The sequence below is a fragment of the Mus musculus genome, chromosome 1, assembly GCF_000001635.26.
Source record: "Mus musculus strain C57BL/6J chromosome 1, GRCm38.p6 C57BL/6J".
In the NCBI taxonomy this organism is placed as follows: Eukaryota; Metazoa; Chordata; class Mammalia; order Rodentia; family Muridae; genus Mus; species Mus musculus.
In genome coordinates this window covers 53,505,346-53,519,207 of record NC_000067.6, presented here as the reverse complement: position 1 = coordinate 53,519,207, position 13,862 = coordinate 53,505,346, and the positions used below count along the sequence as shown (strand labels likewise).

Sequence of the window (13,862 nt, the reverse complement as noted above, 5' to 3'; positions counted from 1 at the left end):
TCTGCCATTCGGTATGGAATACCTATTTTTTTTTAGGGATCTAAGAGATATAAAATTGGAAATACCAAAAGTCAAAGAGTTAGGAAGCACTTGGTTTGAGCATAGTGGCTTTTGTCTGGTTCTTATGCTTTTGTACACACTTGAAATCTGCTATACCTGTTGATCCTGCTGAATTCCAAAGGTTTCTTCAGAAACCTCATTAAATACTAAATGGAAAACATCTTGAAAATAAGTTAAAAGTCGAGTATTATAATTAGAAGTGGGAATGTTATAAGCCAAATTGATTGAATCACAACAAAAATGTCACATTAGTCACATGAAGTATTCCTGTGTTTGCTAACTTTTTTTCTTACATTTTTCCCCTAAGTTATAAGTTTCCAGATGATTTTCTAGACTTGACTACACAAATAGTGAATGGTACAATGGCCCTGTACAAAGATGCCATGAAGAATCTCTTACCTACTCCAGCTAAATCTCACTATTTGTTCAACCTTCGCGATTTCTCCCGAGTCATACAAGGTGTTTGTTTGTCAAGACCAGAAACAGCAGAAAACAAAGAGGCCATTAAACGCCTGTGGGTTCATGAGGTAAAATTCTGAATCATTCAAATGTGAGTACAGAAGAGCAAGGACTACTGTGGCAGTGACTGAGTCAAAGACTTAGGGATGCTTGCTGTGAAGCCCATTAGGTACTTGGCACTAATTAGGCCATTGTGAAAGTACATTTTAAAGTATTTAATACCATAAATTTTAAGGTACTTAATGTTTAATCTTGCATTTTGGCATACAGAGTATCCTGAAGTATGAATTCATTTCAGTCCATTTCCTTTAAGCATGGTAACCCTCCCTAGGTCCTTGTTAAACAGGTTTTGTTTGTGATAAGAAATGTTAAACGGTAGTTTTATAAACAGTGACTGTATCAGTTAATTTTGTTATTTATTTGACGATGGCCTAAAGAAAATAAAATTATGAAGCTAACCAGTGTTAGGATCCCTAGTTTGAGAGCTCAAAAGATATCTCTAAGTTCTCTGGGAAATAAGGCAAGGATGTCATTATGTCTATGTGCATTTTCTTTTAAAGACTTGGTAGAAGTAGGGAGGAAGAGAAAACAAAAAAGTGACACATAGAAAATAATAGTTTGGCCCGTCCGGTCCACTCCAGCACCAGGGTGCCTTGCCTACGGAGTCTCCGGACACCCACAAGGACCCACACAGGATCATCCACGGGATCCTAAGACCTCTGATGAGTGGAACACAGCGTCTGCTCCAATCCAATCATGCAGGACCTGAGACTGTATTAACTAGGAAAGCAGATAACCCGGCCTGATCAGGGGCACAAGTCCCTCCCGGTCCACTCCAGCACCGAGGTTCCTGGCGCGCAGAGTTTCTAGACACCCCAAAGTCCTCACAGGACCCTCTACGGGATCTTAAGACCTATGGTGAGTGGAACACAACTTCTGCCAGGAGGCAGGTTCGAACACCAGATATCTGGGGACCTTCCCTGCAAGAAGAGAACTTGCCTGCAGAGAATACTCTGACCACTGAAACTAAGTAGAGAGCTAGTCTCCCAGGTCTGCTGATAGAGGCTAACAGAGTCACCTGAGGAACAAGCTCTAACCAGAGACAACTATAACATCTAGCTATAATAACTCACTTAAAGAAATACAGGAGAACACTGCTAAACCGGTAGAAAACCTTAAAGAGGAAACACAAAAATTCCTTAAAGAATTGCAGGAAAACACGACCAAACAGGTGATGGAATTGAATAAAACCATCCAAGACCTAAAAAGGGAAGTACACATAATAAAGAAAACCCAAAGTGAGGCAATGCTGGATAGAAAACCTAGGAAAGAAATCTGGAACCATAGATGCCAGCATCAACAACAGAATACAAGAGATGGAAGAGAGAATCTCAGGTGCAGAAGATTCCATAGAGAACATCGGCACAATAATCAAAGAAAATACAAAATGCAAAAGGATCCTAACTCAAAACATCCAGGAAATCCAGGACACAATGAGAAGACCAAACCTATGGATAATAGGAGTAGATGAGAATGAAGATTTTCAACTTAAAGGGCCAGCAAATATCCTCAACACAATTATAGAAGAAAACTTCCCAAACCTAAAAAATGACATGCCCATGAACATACAAGAAGCCTACAGAACTCCAAATAGACTGGACCAGAAAAGAAATTCCACCCGACACATAATAATCACAACAACAAATACACTAAATAAAGATAGAATATTAAAAGCAGTAAGGGAAAAAGGTCAAGTAACATATAAAGGCAGGCCTATCAGAATTACACAAGACTTTTCACCAGAGACTATGAAAGCCAAAAGAGCCTGGACAGATGTTATACAGACACTAAGAGAACACAAATGCCAGCCCAGGCTACTATACCCGGCCAAACTCTCAATTACCATAGATGGAGAAACCAAAGTATTCCATGACAAAACCAAATTCACACATTATCTTTCCACGAATCCAGCCCTTCAAAGGATAATAACAGAAAAAAACCAATACAAGGACGGAAGTCACCCCCTAGAAAAAGCAAGAAAGTAATCCCTTAAGAATCCCAAAAGAAGACAACCACAAGAACAGAATGCCAACTCTAACAACAAAAATAACAGGAAGCAACAATTACTTTTCCTTAATATCTCTTAATATCAAAGGACTCAATTCCCCAATAAAAAGACATAGACTAACAGACTGGCTACATAAACAGGACCCAACATTCTGCTGCTTACGGGAAACACACCTCAGGGAAAAAGACAGACACTACCTGAGAGTGGAAGGCTGGAAAACAAGTTTCCAAGCAAATGGTCTGATGAAAAGAGCTGGAGTACCCATTCTAATATCGAAGAAAATCGACTTCGAACCGAAAGTTATCAAAAAAGACAAGGAGCGACACTTCATACTCATCAAAGGTAAAATCCTCCAAGAGCAACTCTCAATTCTGAATATCTATGCTCCAAATGCAAGGGCAGCCACATTCATTAAAGACACGTTAGTAAAGCTCAAAGCACACATTACACCTCACACAATAATAGTGGGATACGTCAACAACACACCACTTTCATCAATGGACAGATCATGGAAACAGAAACTAAACAGGGACACAGTGAAACTAACAGAAGTTATGAAACAAATGGATCTGACAGATATCTACAGAACATTTTATCTTAAAACAAAAGGATATACCTTCTTCTCAGCACCTCACGTGACCTTCTCCAAAATTGACCATATAATTGGTCACAAAACAGGCCTCAACAGATATAAAAATATTGAAATTGTCCCATGCATCCTATCAGACCACTGTGGACTAAGGCTGATCTTCAATAACAACATAAATAATGGAAAGCTAACATTCATGTGGAAACCGAACAACACTCTTCTCAATGATAACTTGGTCAAGGAAGGAAGAAAGAAAGAAATTAAAGAGTTTTTAGAGTTTAATGAAAATGAAGCCACAATATACCCAAACCTATGGGACACAATGAAAGCATTTCTAAGAGGGAAACTCACAACTCTGAGTGCCTCCAAAAAGAAACAGGAGAGAGCACATGCTAGCAGCTTGACAACACATCTAAATGCTCTAGAAAAAAGGAAGCAAATTCACCCAAGAGGAGTAGACGGCAGGGAATAATCAAACTCAGGGGCGAAATCAACCAAGTAGAAACAAGAAGAACTATTCAAAGAATTAACTAAACGAGGAGTTGTTTCTCTGAGAAAATCAACAAGATAGATAAACCCTTAGCTAGACTCACTAGAGGGCACAGGGACAGCATCCTAAGTAACAAAATCAGAAATGAAAAGGGAGACATAACAACAGATCCTGAAGGAAACCAAAACAACATCAGATCCATCTACAAAAAGATATACTCAACAAAACTGGAAAACCTGGATGAAATGGACAAATTTCTAGACAGATACCAGGTACCAAAGTTAAATCAGTTTCAAGTTAACGATCTAAACAGTCCCATATCCCCTAAAGAAATAGAAGCAGTCGTTAATAGTCTCCCAGCCAAAAAAAGCCCAGGACCAGATGGGTTTAGTGCAGAGTGCTACCAGATCTTCAAAGAAGATCTAATTCCAGTTCTGCACAAACTATTCCACAAAATAGAAGTAGAAGGAACTCTACCCAACTCATTCTATGAAGCCACAATTACTCTGATACCTAAACCACAGAAAGATCCAACAAAGATAGAGAACTTCAGACCAATTTCCCTTATGAATATCGATGCAAAAATACTCAATAAAATTCTCACTAACCTAATCCAAGAACACATTAAAACAATCATCCATCCTGACCAAGTAGGTTTTATTCCAGGGATGCAGGGATGGTTTAATATATCTAAATCCTTGAAAGTAATCCATTACATGAACAAACTCAAAGACAAAAACCACATGATCATCTCATTAGATGCGGAGAAACATTTGACAAGATACAACACCCATTCAAGATAAAAGTCTTGGAAAGATCAGGAATTCAAGGCCCATACCTAGCCATGATAAAAGCAATCTACAGCAAACCAGTAGTCAACATCAAAGTAAATGGTGAGAAGCTGGAAGCAATCCCACTAAAATCAGGGACTAGACAAGGCTGCCCACTTTCTCCCTACCTCTTCAACATAGTACTTGAAGTCCTAGCCAGAGCAATTCAACAACAAAAGGAGATCAAGCGGATACAAATTGGAAAAGATGAAGTCAAAATATCACTTTTTGCAGATGATATAATAGTATATATAAGTGACCCTAAAAATTCCACCAGAGAACTCCTAAGCCTGATAAACAGCTTCAGTGAAGTAGCTGGATATAAAATTAACTCAAACAAGTCAATGGCCTTTCTGTACACAAAGGATAAACAGGCTGAGAAAGAAATTTGGGAAACAACAACCTTCTCATAATCACAAATAATATAAAATACCTTGGCATGACTCTAACTAAGGAAGTGAAGATCTGTATGATAAGAACTTCAAGTCTCTGAAGAAAGAAATTAAGAATATCTCAGAAGATGGAAAGATCTCCCATGCTCATGGATTGGCAGGATCAACATTGTAAAAATGGTTATCTTGCCAAAAGCAATCTACAGAGTCAATGCAATCCCCATCAAAATTCCAACTCAATTCTTCAATGAATTAGAAAGAGCAATCTGCAAATTCATGTGGAATAACAAAAAACCTAGGATAGCAAAAACTCTTCTCAAGGATAAAAGAACCTCTGATGGAATCACCATGCCTGACCTAAAGCTGTACTACAGAGCAATTGTGATAAAAACTGCATGGTACTGGTATAGTGACAGACAAGTAGACCAATGGAATAGAATTGAAGACCCAGAAATGAACCCACACACCTATGGTCACTTGATCTTCGACAAGGGAGCTAAAACCATCCAGTGGAAGAAAGACAGCATTTTCAACAAATGGTGCTGGAACAACTGGTTGTTATCATGTAGAAGAATGTGAATTGATCCATTCCTATCTCCTTGTACTAAGGTCAGATCTAAGTGGATCAATGAACTCCACATAAAACCAAAGACAATGAAACTTATAGAGGAGAAAGTGGGGAAAAGCCTCGAAAATATGGGCACAGGGGAAAAATTCCTGAATAGAACAGCAATGGCTTGTGCTGTAAGATCGAGAATCGACAAATGGGACCTCATGAAACTGCAAATCTTCTGCAAGGCAAAAGACACCGTCAATAAGACAAAAAGACCACCAACAGAGTGGGAAAGGATCTTTACCTATCCTAAATCAGATAGGGGACTAATATCCAATATATATAAAGAACTCAAGAAGGTGGACTCCAGAAAATCAAATAACCCCATTAAAAAATGGGGCTCAGAGCTAAACAAAGAATTCTCACCTGAGGAATACCGAATGGCTGAGAAGCACCTGAAAAAATGCTCAGCATCCTTAAACATCAGAGAAATGCAAATCAAAAAACAACCTTGAGATTCCATCTCACACCAGTCAGAATGACTAAGATCAAAAATTCAGGTGACAGCAGATGCTGGCGAGGATGTGGAGAAAGAGGAACACTCCTCCATTGTTGGTGGGATTGCAAGCTTGTACAAGCACTCTGGAAATCAGTCTGGCAGTTCCTCACAAAATTGGACATAGTACTACTGGAGGATCCCGTAATACCTCTCCTGGGCATATATCCAGAAGATGTCCCAACCGGTAAGAAGGAGACATGCTCCACTATGTTCATAGCAGCCTTATTTACAATAGCCAGAAGTTGGAAAGAACCCAGATGCCCCTCAAAAGAGGAATGGATACAAAAAATGTGGTACATTTACACAATGGAATGCTACTCAGCTGTTAAAAGAATGAATTTATGAAATTCCTAGGCAAATGGTTGGACCTGGAGGGCATCATCCTGAGTGAGGTAACCCAATCACAAAAGATCTCAAATGATATGTACTCACTGATAAGTGGATATTAGCCCAGAAACTTAGTATACCCGAGATATAAGAGACAATTTGTAAAACACATGAAACCGAAGAAGAACGAAGACCAAAGTTTGGACACTTTGCCCCTTCTTAGAATTTGAAGCAATCACCCATGGAAGGAGTTATAGAGATAAAGTTTGGAGCTGAGACAAAAGGATGGACCATCTAGAGACTGCCATATCCAGGGATCCATCCCATAATTAGCCTCCAAACGATGACACCATTGCATACACTAGCAAGCGTTTGCTGAAAGGACCCTGATATAGCTGTCTCTTGTGAGACTGTGCCGGGACCTAGCAAACACAGAAGTGGATGCTCACAGTCAGCTATTGGATGGATCACAGGGCCCCCAATGGAGGAGCTAGGGAAAGTATCCAAGGAGCTAAAGAGATCTGCAACCCTGTAGGTGCAACATTATGAACTAACCAGTACACTGGAGCTCTTGACTCTAGCTGCATATGTATCAAAAGATGGCCTAGTCAGCCATTACTGGAAAGATAGGCCCATTGGACATGCAAACTTTATATGCCCCAGTACAGGGGAACGCTAGGGCCAAAAAGTGGGAATGTGTGGGTAGGGGAGTGGGGGAGAGCGTATGGGGGACATTTGGGGTAGCATTGGAAATGTAATTGAGGAAAATATGTAATAAAAAAAAAGAAATTAATAGTTTGTTATTTTAAATGATCACAGAGACTACAGAATGGTGGAAACACCTAGCCCTATCCCATGTTCCATATGTGAATAATATAGTTGTTTTCATTTTTACTAACCTAGCAATTGGAATATGCTGCTACACTAAACCCATGTGCTACAGTCATTAAATTTAAAAGATCCCAACAAATCAGCTTCCCAAGGGACTTTAGATACAATACTTGAATTCCTAAATCCTTACAAATACAAATCTGAATTCTAGTGGCCATCTGTACTTGGAAGTTACAGCCTCAGCAAGGCAAATGTTACTCATTGGAGGGGATGACCTCCCTGTCATTCTTGAGTTAGCTAACTGGCTGAGTATGGGTCATAGCTGGGGACAGGGACAGAGGCTCAATGTTTAGTGGGCAAATGAATCATAGAAATATCCTAGAAGTCAGAGAGAGGGACAAGGATGAAGCATTAGGGTCATTGGTAGAGTGTGTCTCCTGTTATTATGTGGCCTGTTGCTAAAAGACAGTGGTCACTTCTAAAAGTCCAGATCCCACACCATGAAGACCATGCCTCCCTGCAGCTGGGTGTGGAGCAGAGTTAAGAAGTCTGAAAGTTAAGAAAGGAGCTGGGCGTGGTGGTGCACGCCTTTAATCCCAGCACTTGGGAGGCAGAGGCAGACATTTCTGAGTTCAAGGCCAGCCTGGTCTACAGAGTGAGTTCCAGGACAGCCAGGGCTATACAGAGAAATCCTGTCTCAAAAAACCAAAAACAAACAAACAAACAAACAAACAACCAAAAAAAACCAAAACAAGACAAAAACAAACAATCAAAAACAAAAAAAGGAAGAAGTCTGGCAAGCCTTGAAGGCTCTGCGTATGGGACCTAACTTTTCTCTCCTCTTCATTACAAACACAGCGGTGCACAAAATCACGTGAAGTTAAAGTTCCCTCCAGTCCCTCAGACTTACAAATGTCTGATATTCTATCTGTTCCTGGGATTTGCTCAGAGAATTGTTCTGAAGACTGCTCTCTAAGGAGACTCCTCTCTACCCCACCCACTACTAGTCTCTCCTCTCTTCTTCATGAAGCAACTCTCCAGGCTTTAAAGGGAAGAGCTTCCTTCTCCGTGAGGCCTCATTATGTCTACATTTATATTTATTGTATTGTTTCTGTCTAAGGCTGTTCATCCCAACTAGAGGCCTGAGCACAGCCTTGAGTACTTCTGTCCTACTAAACCAGATCTTCTAAAGTGAATTACGCACTGGCTCGCTTCCCAACCAACTGCTATAGTTTTTTTCATCATCACCTTTATATGCCTTATATATTTAATACTTTCTTGAGGTGGATACTTTAACCAAGAACCATTAGATCAAGTGGCTTTAGATCAATAGCAGGAATTTTATCTCAAACAGTTCTAGAGACCAAGTCGGGGAGTGGCAGTGTGGGTATCTGTGGAGAGTCTGCTTGTTTGTCGACACAGCTTTCTCTCTGTGTTCACAAGATCAAGGATTCTACAGTTTTGTTTATAAAACATTAATCTATTTATGAGTACTCTGCCCTGTAACTTGATTACCTCCCCAAAGTTCCACCTATTAATACCATCATCTTGGAAGGTGGATTTCAACACATAAATTCTGCAGTTACACAAAGATTTAGAACAAGGAAGCATTTCATCATGAGACAATCTTACTCTAGGAAACATCTAGAATTTTTCATCTAAGGAGCTTTGCCCTTGATCACTCTTCTGTCTGCAGTATTTTCTTCTCAGTATATGGAATATCCGTGGTCATTACTTAGAGATCCTTTTATTATAGTACAGTTGTACAAGCCACCCCAAACCATGTCATTGGCCATTACTTTGATGTATTCTTTGTAACATAGAATAGAACCTGGCACATTCTGAATTTTGTTTGCTTTTTTGCTTGCTGTCTCTGCTACTGTATCAGCCTTTGCTTGTGTTCCCCAATGTGTAGTATGTAACAAGCACTCAGTAAATAGTGGTGCATGAGTACATAAGGGAGGAGACAGGCAACGTGGATATTACATAATACACTTCATCACTTGGGAATATACATGCTGTTGATTCTATCTAGCCAATGAGTAGTTTATATATGCTGTTGTGTGTGTGTGACATACTCAGTTTCTTTTGAGCCCTTTGCAGATTCTATCAGATTATTTAACTTTAACAGTGGCTAATAGATCTTTGGATATTGAACAAGGTCCATAGTAAAATAACTTGTAATTTTTATGACTATTTTATATTCTCAGATATATATATATATATATATATATATATATATATATATATATATATATATATATATATATATGCTGGCATATAAATATGTTCAGAATTTTAATCCAGTGGTTCACAGAGACTGGTTTAGGTACCTACACCCCTTCCTCTCAGGTTGTCTGGAGGGCTTTTCTGCCTGATGTTGAGTATCTGAACCTAACCTCCTCCCTGCCTCATTGAGGTCTCCACTGACCATGCTGTTTAATACTACAACCCAACAGCCCACTCTCACCCAGCAGTTTTTCTCTTCTCCACTTTCCATAGTATATGGCAGCTCCTGGTTTGTTGGGGTTTGTTTGTTAGGTTTATTGTCATCTCCTTTAGCATGTCACAGGACAATTTCTTTTTTCCCCTTTCTTTCTCTGATTTATTAAAGCAAGGACATTGGAGCATTCTTTATACAGGATGCCACAGTTCCAGGAGACTAAGTTTCCATGAACTTTTCGCCTCAGAACAGTGCCTAGGTTTTCGGGGCCTGTCGTGCTTGTCACTACTGGAGTAGATGTAGCACTTACACTCTTACTTGCACAGGTGTTCTCAGGGATGACTGACACTGAACCAATGGGTGTGTCGTCCCCTGGGGAAGATCACCTCTCACACTCTCATCTTTTCTCAGTTGCCTATAGTTCTTTGTGTAAAGTTGCAGCCTTTGGGCTTTTCCTCATCCAGCTTGGCATGTCTATTAGTGTCATCCTCGTTCAGCTTGTATGTGGGCACTTATGCTGGTGAGACTTTGTAGGTACAGTTTCCGATGTTACTAGGAGACATATCAGCAACCTTCCAGATCCTCTGGCTTTTATGATCTTTCTGCCCGTCTTCCACATTGTTCCCTGAGACTTAGATGTGGGGATGTTTTAAAGATGTATCCATTGGGTCGGGGCTCCACAATTCTGCATTTTTATTGATTGTGGGTTTTTTTGTAGTGGTCTCCATCTGTTGCAAAGATAAGGTTCCTTCATGAGGGCTGAAGACTGCAGTTATCTTGATGAATGTTTTAGATTGCTGTTAGGGAGTAGGCTGGTTTAGTACAGTACTGGTTACAGGTTTCCCTGCAGTAACCATGACATTACCAGCACTTAGTGTAGTTATCTACATTTCAAGTACCAGACATAATTTCCCTCTTGAAGTGGTCTTAAGTCCAATTAGAGAGCTGTTGGTTACTCTTAAACGCGTTCTCACGACTGGCCAGGAAGAACACAACAAACCAGAATCTTCTGCGGCAAAACTTTATTGCTTACATCTTCAGGAGCAGGAGCGCAAGCCCCAAGCCCCAAAAACGAAAGGCCCCCCGCTTACATCTTTAGGAGCCAGAGCGCCAGCGCGCCAGAGCGCCAGAGCGCAGAGCAAGAGCTCTATTGTTTACATCTTTAGGAGCAAGCGAGCAAGAGCCAGAGCCAGAGAGCAAAAGCGCAAGAGCGCAAGCAAGAGAGAGAATGGCGGAAACCCCGTCCCCTTTAAGGAGAATTATCCTTTGTCTAGGACGTATCACTCCCTGATTGGCTGCAGCCCATGGCCGAGTTGTTGCCATGGGGAAGGCAGAGTACATGGGGTAGAGAAATACCCTTGGCACATGCGCAGATTATTTGTTTACCACTTAGAACACAGGATGTCAGCGCCATCTTGTGACGGCGAATGTGGGGGCGGCTCCCAACATCTCCCCCTTTCCTTTTAATAAGAGCAATAGGCCACCCATATTAATGAGAGTGGAGATAGAGGTCAAATCCCCAGTGTGCAGGTAAAGGAGCCATGTACAGGATTAGCTCTTAGGCTCACAGGCTTTTACCCAGAGCAACCCTGACCTGCTCCCGTGTCGTTTTGCCTGGAGAGAAGGACACTTGGACACTCAACCTTCTTGAAAGATGACATGTCTCCCTAGAATAGGCTCATATATGCCGCAGAGCCCTTCTACTGCAGTGCTTAGCAGTGCAACTCTCTCGGGCTGCTGAAGCACACTCACTCTATCCCGTGCAATGAGACTAGCCTCGTGGGATGCAAGAGCTGAGTGGCCAGCGACCTATTGCCTAAGCATAGATATATCACGGGAAGCACCATGTTCTAGAGCTGCAAGTGCCTGGGCAATAACCACCTTGTCTCTCCTAGTTTGGGCCTTAAGCTTACAGACCAACCAAAGAAGCAACACTAATCCACAGCAAAGTGTATCTCCAAATAATATCAATCCCACCCATTCTTTAAAGAAGGAAAATGCTGAGGAGATCCAATTGGGTAATCCTTTGATCAGGGACAGGTCCAAGCGCGTGGAGTTGACCTGAAGTCTCAATTCCCGAAGGATCTGTTCAAATTCAGCCGTCCAATTCTGTAACATATACTGAAAAAGACTTTTTGACAAATTAGCTGCCCTAGTAAATTTCTCATACTGAATGGAAGTAACACACAATCCCGGAAACTTTTGTTCACATCCCAGCTGAGCTATTTGCCATAATACATCTAGTTGTTTCTGGACAAGATCTATGAGTTGATTAACCAGCATGAGACCACCCTGTATCTTGACATTAGCTGAGGCCTGTTTATCTATGACTGTAGTCACTGAGGCTGACAAAGTGTTAATGGTGTCAGTCGTCTGGACCTGTCCAGACAGAGCCAAGGCTGTCTGAATCAAGGCCAAACCCAGTTCCTAGTTAGTAGTAAAAAAGCAGGGGAATACTTGAGCATTATACATCACCGTCATTAGGAGTGGAAATGTCGACATTATCCCCCAACGCTGCTCTCTCTTTATTATTGACGCCCTGGACATCACCAAGACGAGGGACATCAGTATTCCCTTGGTCAGTCTGGATTTTTCGGGTGAGTCTTTCTGGTATCCAAAATGGGTTGTCTTCATTCTGTGGGAAAACACAGATAGCTCCCCTGGATCTTATCAAAATAGGATCTGGGCCATACCATTTATTATCAAGGACATTTTTCCATTTAACCATCTCATTGGGCCTATCTGGCTCTGAACAATGACGTTCAGCCGCAGTATGGCCATGAACATCAATATTTAAAAAATTGAGTGTAAAGAGTGCCATAGACACAGACACTCTTGGTACTCGGGGTAGAGTCTCCTCAATTCCCCTCTTCTGTTTTATAAGATAGGCTTTGAGGGTGTGATGCGCACGCTCAACAATACCCTGTCCTTGAGGGTTGTATGGAAGTCCAGTCAGGTGGGTCACGTCTATCTGACGGCAGAACTGCTGGAATTTTTGAGATGTATAAGCTGGTCCATTATCAGTCTTAAGGAGTTTGGGTTTCCCCCAAGCACTCCATGCCTCAAGACAATGTTGAATCACGTGTGAGGCCTTTTCTCCTGTTAAAGGTGTGGCAAACATTACACCAGAGCAGGTGTCAATAGAAACATGTAAATATTGATTTCTCCCAAAGGAGGAAATATGCGTGACATCCATTTGTCAGACCTGTAATAGCCTGATGCCACGAGGGTTTACCCCTACATGAGGAGTAGATAAAATTTGACAACAATCTAAAGGCATTATTAAGTAATCAGAATCATTTCCAGTAGAACCAATCCCTCTGGCAGCTCTAGGAATACCAGAGGAAGAAAAAACAGCCATGTAGGCTTGGCAAAATTATTAGTTGAGCTATTCTGTCCCTTTGTGATATAGAAAAGACAACTTGAGGACAAGAACAGAGAACCTGAAGTTCCCCTTTATAATCCTGATCTACAACTCCAGGGTGGACAATAAGACCTTGTAGGCTGCAAGAGCCTGCCTCTGTCATACTGGCCACAAAATCTGAGAAGGACTCTTAAGGTCCCTGGATGATCTTTGTTAATTGTCCAGTGGCTTCACCTGCTCGGGAGAGCGCCTTCCAGGCCCTAATAGCCTTTTCATTTGATTCAGAACTATTAAGAACTGGCTCCTTGAGCTCATCTAGTGATGAGTAGAGGCTCCTTCTCCTAGAAGCCTCCGCTGATTGATCTTTTTTCTTTTCTTTTTCCTTCTCCTTCCTTCCAATCTCTCCCCAGGTATTTTTACCTGACCTAAACTTTTCCTCGGGTTCAAGACCCGTGGAAAGGCCTGTATACTTATTTTGTGTACCATATTTTCTCTTTGCTCCTACTCTCTCTCCCCGCTTTACTTCTGATAGATTGTCTCGAATTTCGTCCAGAATCCGCCCTGCCTTAACCACTTGATAACATGTGAAAAGGAACAAAAGGGCTTCTAACACTAGAGAAAGTTCAAGGTCAAACATACCTTGTAAAGCTATTTCCCACTTTACTTCTGATAGACTGTCTTGACTTTCCTTAGAAAGTTCAAGACCAGACTTACCTTGTAAAGCTGTACTCACTGGTACTCCTGTTCCCCAGCTGAAGAGTTCTGAATTCACGCAGTTGAATCCTTCTCAACAGTCTGTGATGCGGGAACACTTTATTACCGCCGTTTCCCAGCTGAAGAGTTCTGAATTCACGCAGTTGAATCCTTCTCAACAGTCTGTTTTACGGGAACCTTCAT

At 41.2% G+C, this 13,862-nt stretch overlaps 1 protein-coding gene across 3 annotated transcripts in view; it reads left to right on the top strand.

Annotated features, from left to right (window-relative positions):
• Positions 1-13,862, top strand: part of Dnah7a (dynein, axonemal, heavy chain 7A) — a 310,307-nt gene that overhangs the window by 188,094 nt on the left and 108,351 nt on the right. For all 3 annotated transcript variants that reach the window (XM_006496179.4, NM_001252070.1, XM_017321900.2), the window contains one exon: positions 368-587. In XM_006496179.4, the coding sequence (XP_006496242.1) occupies positions 368-587 (220 nt within the window). The remainder of the gene's footprint in view (positions 1-367; positions 588-13,862) is intronic.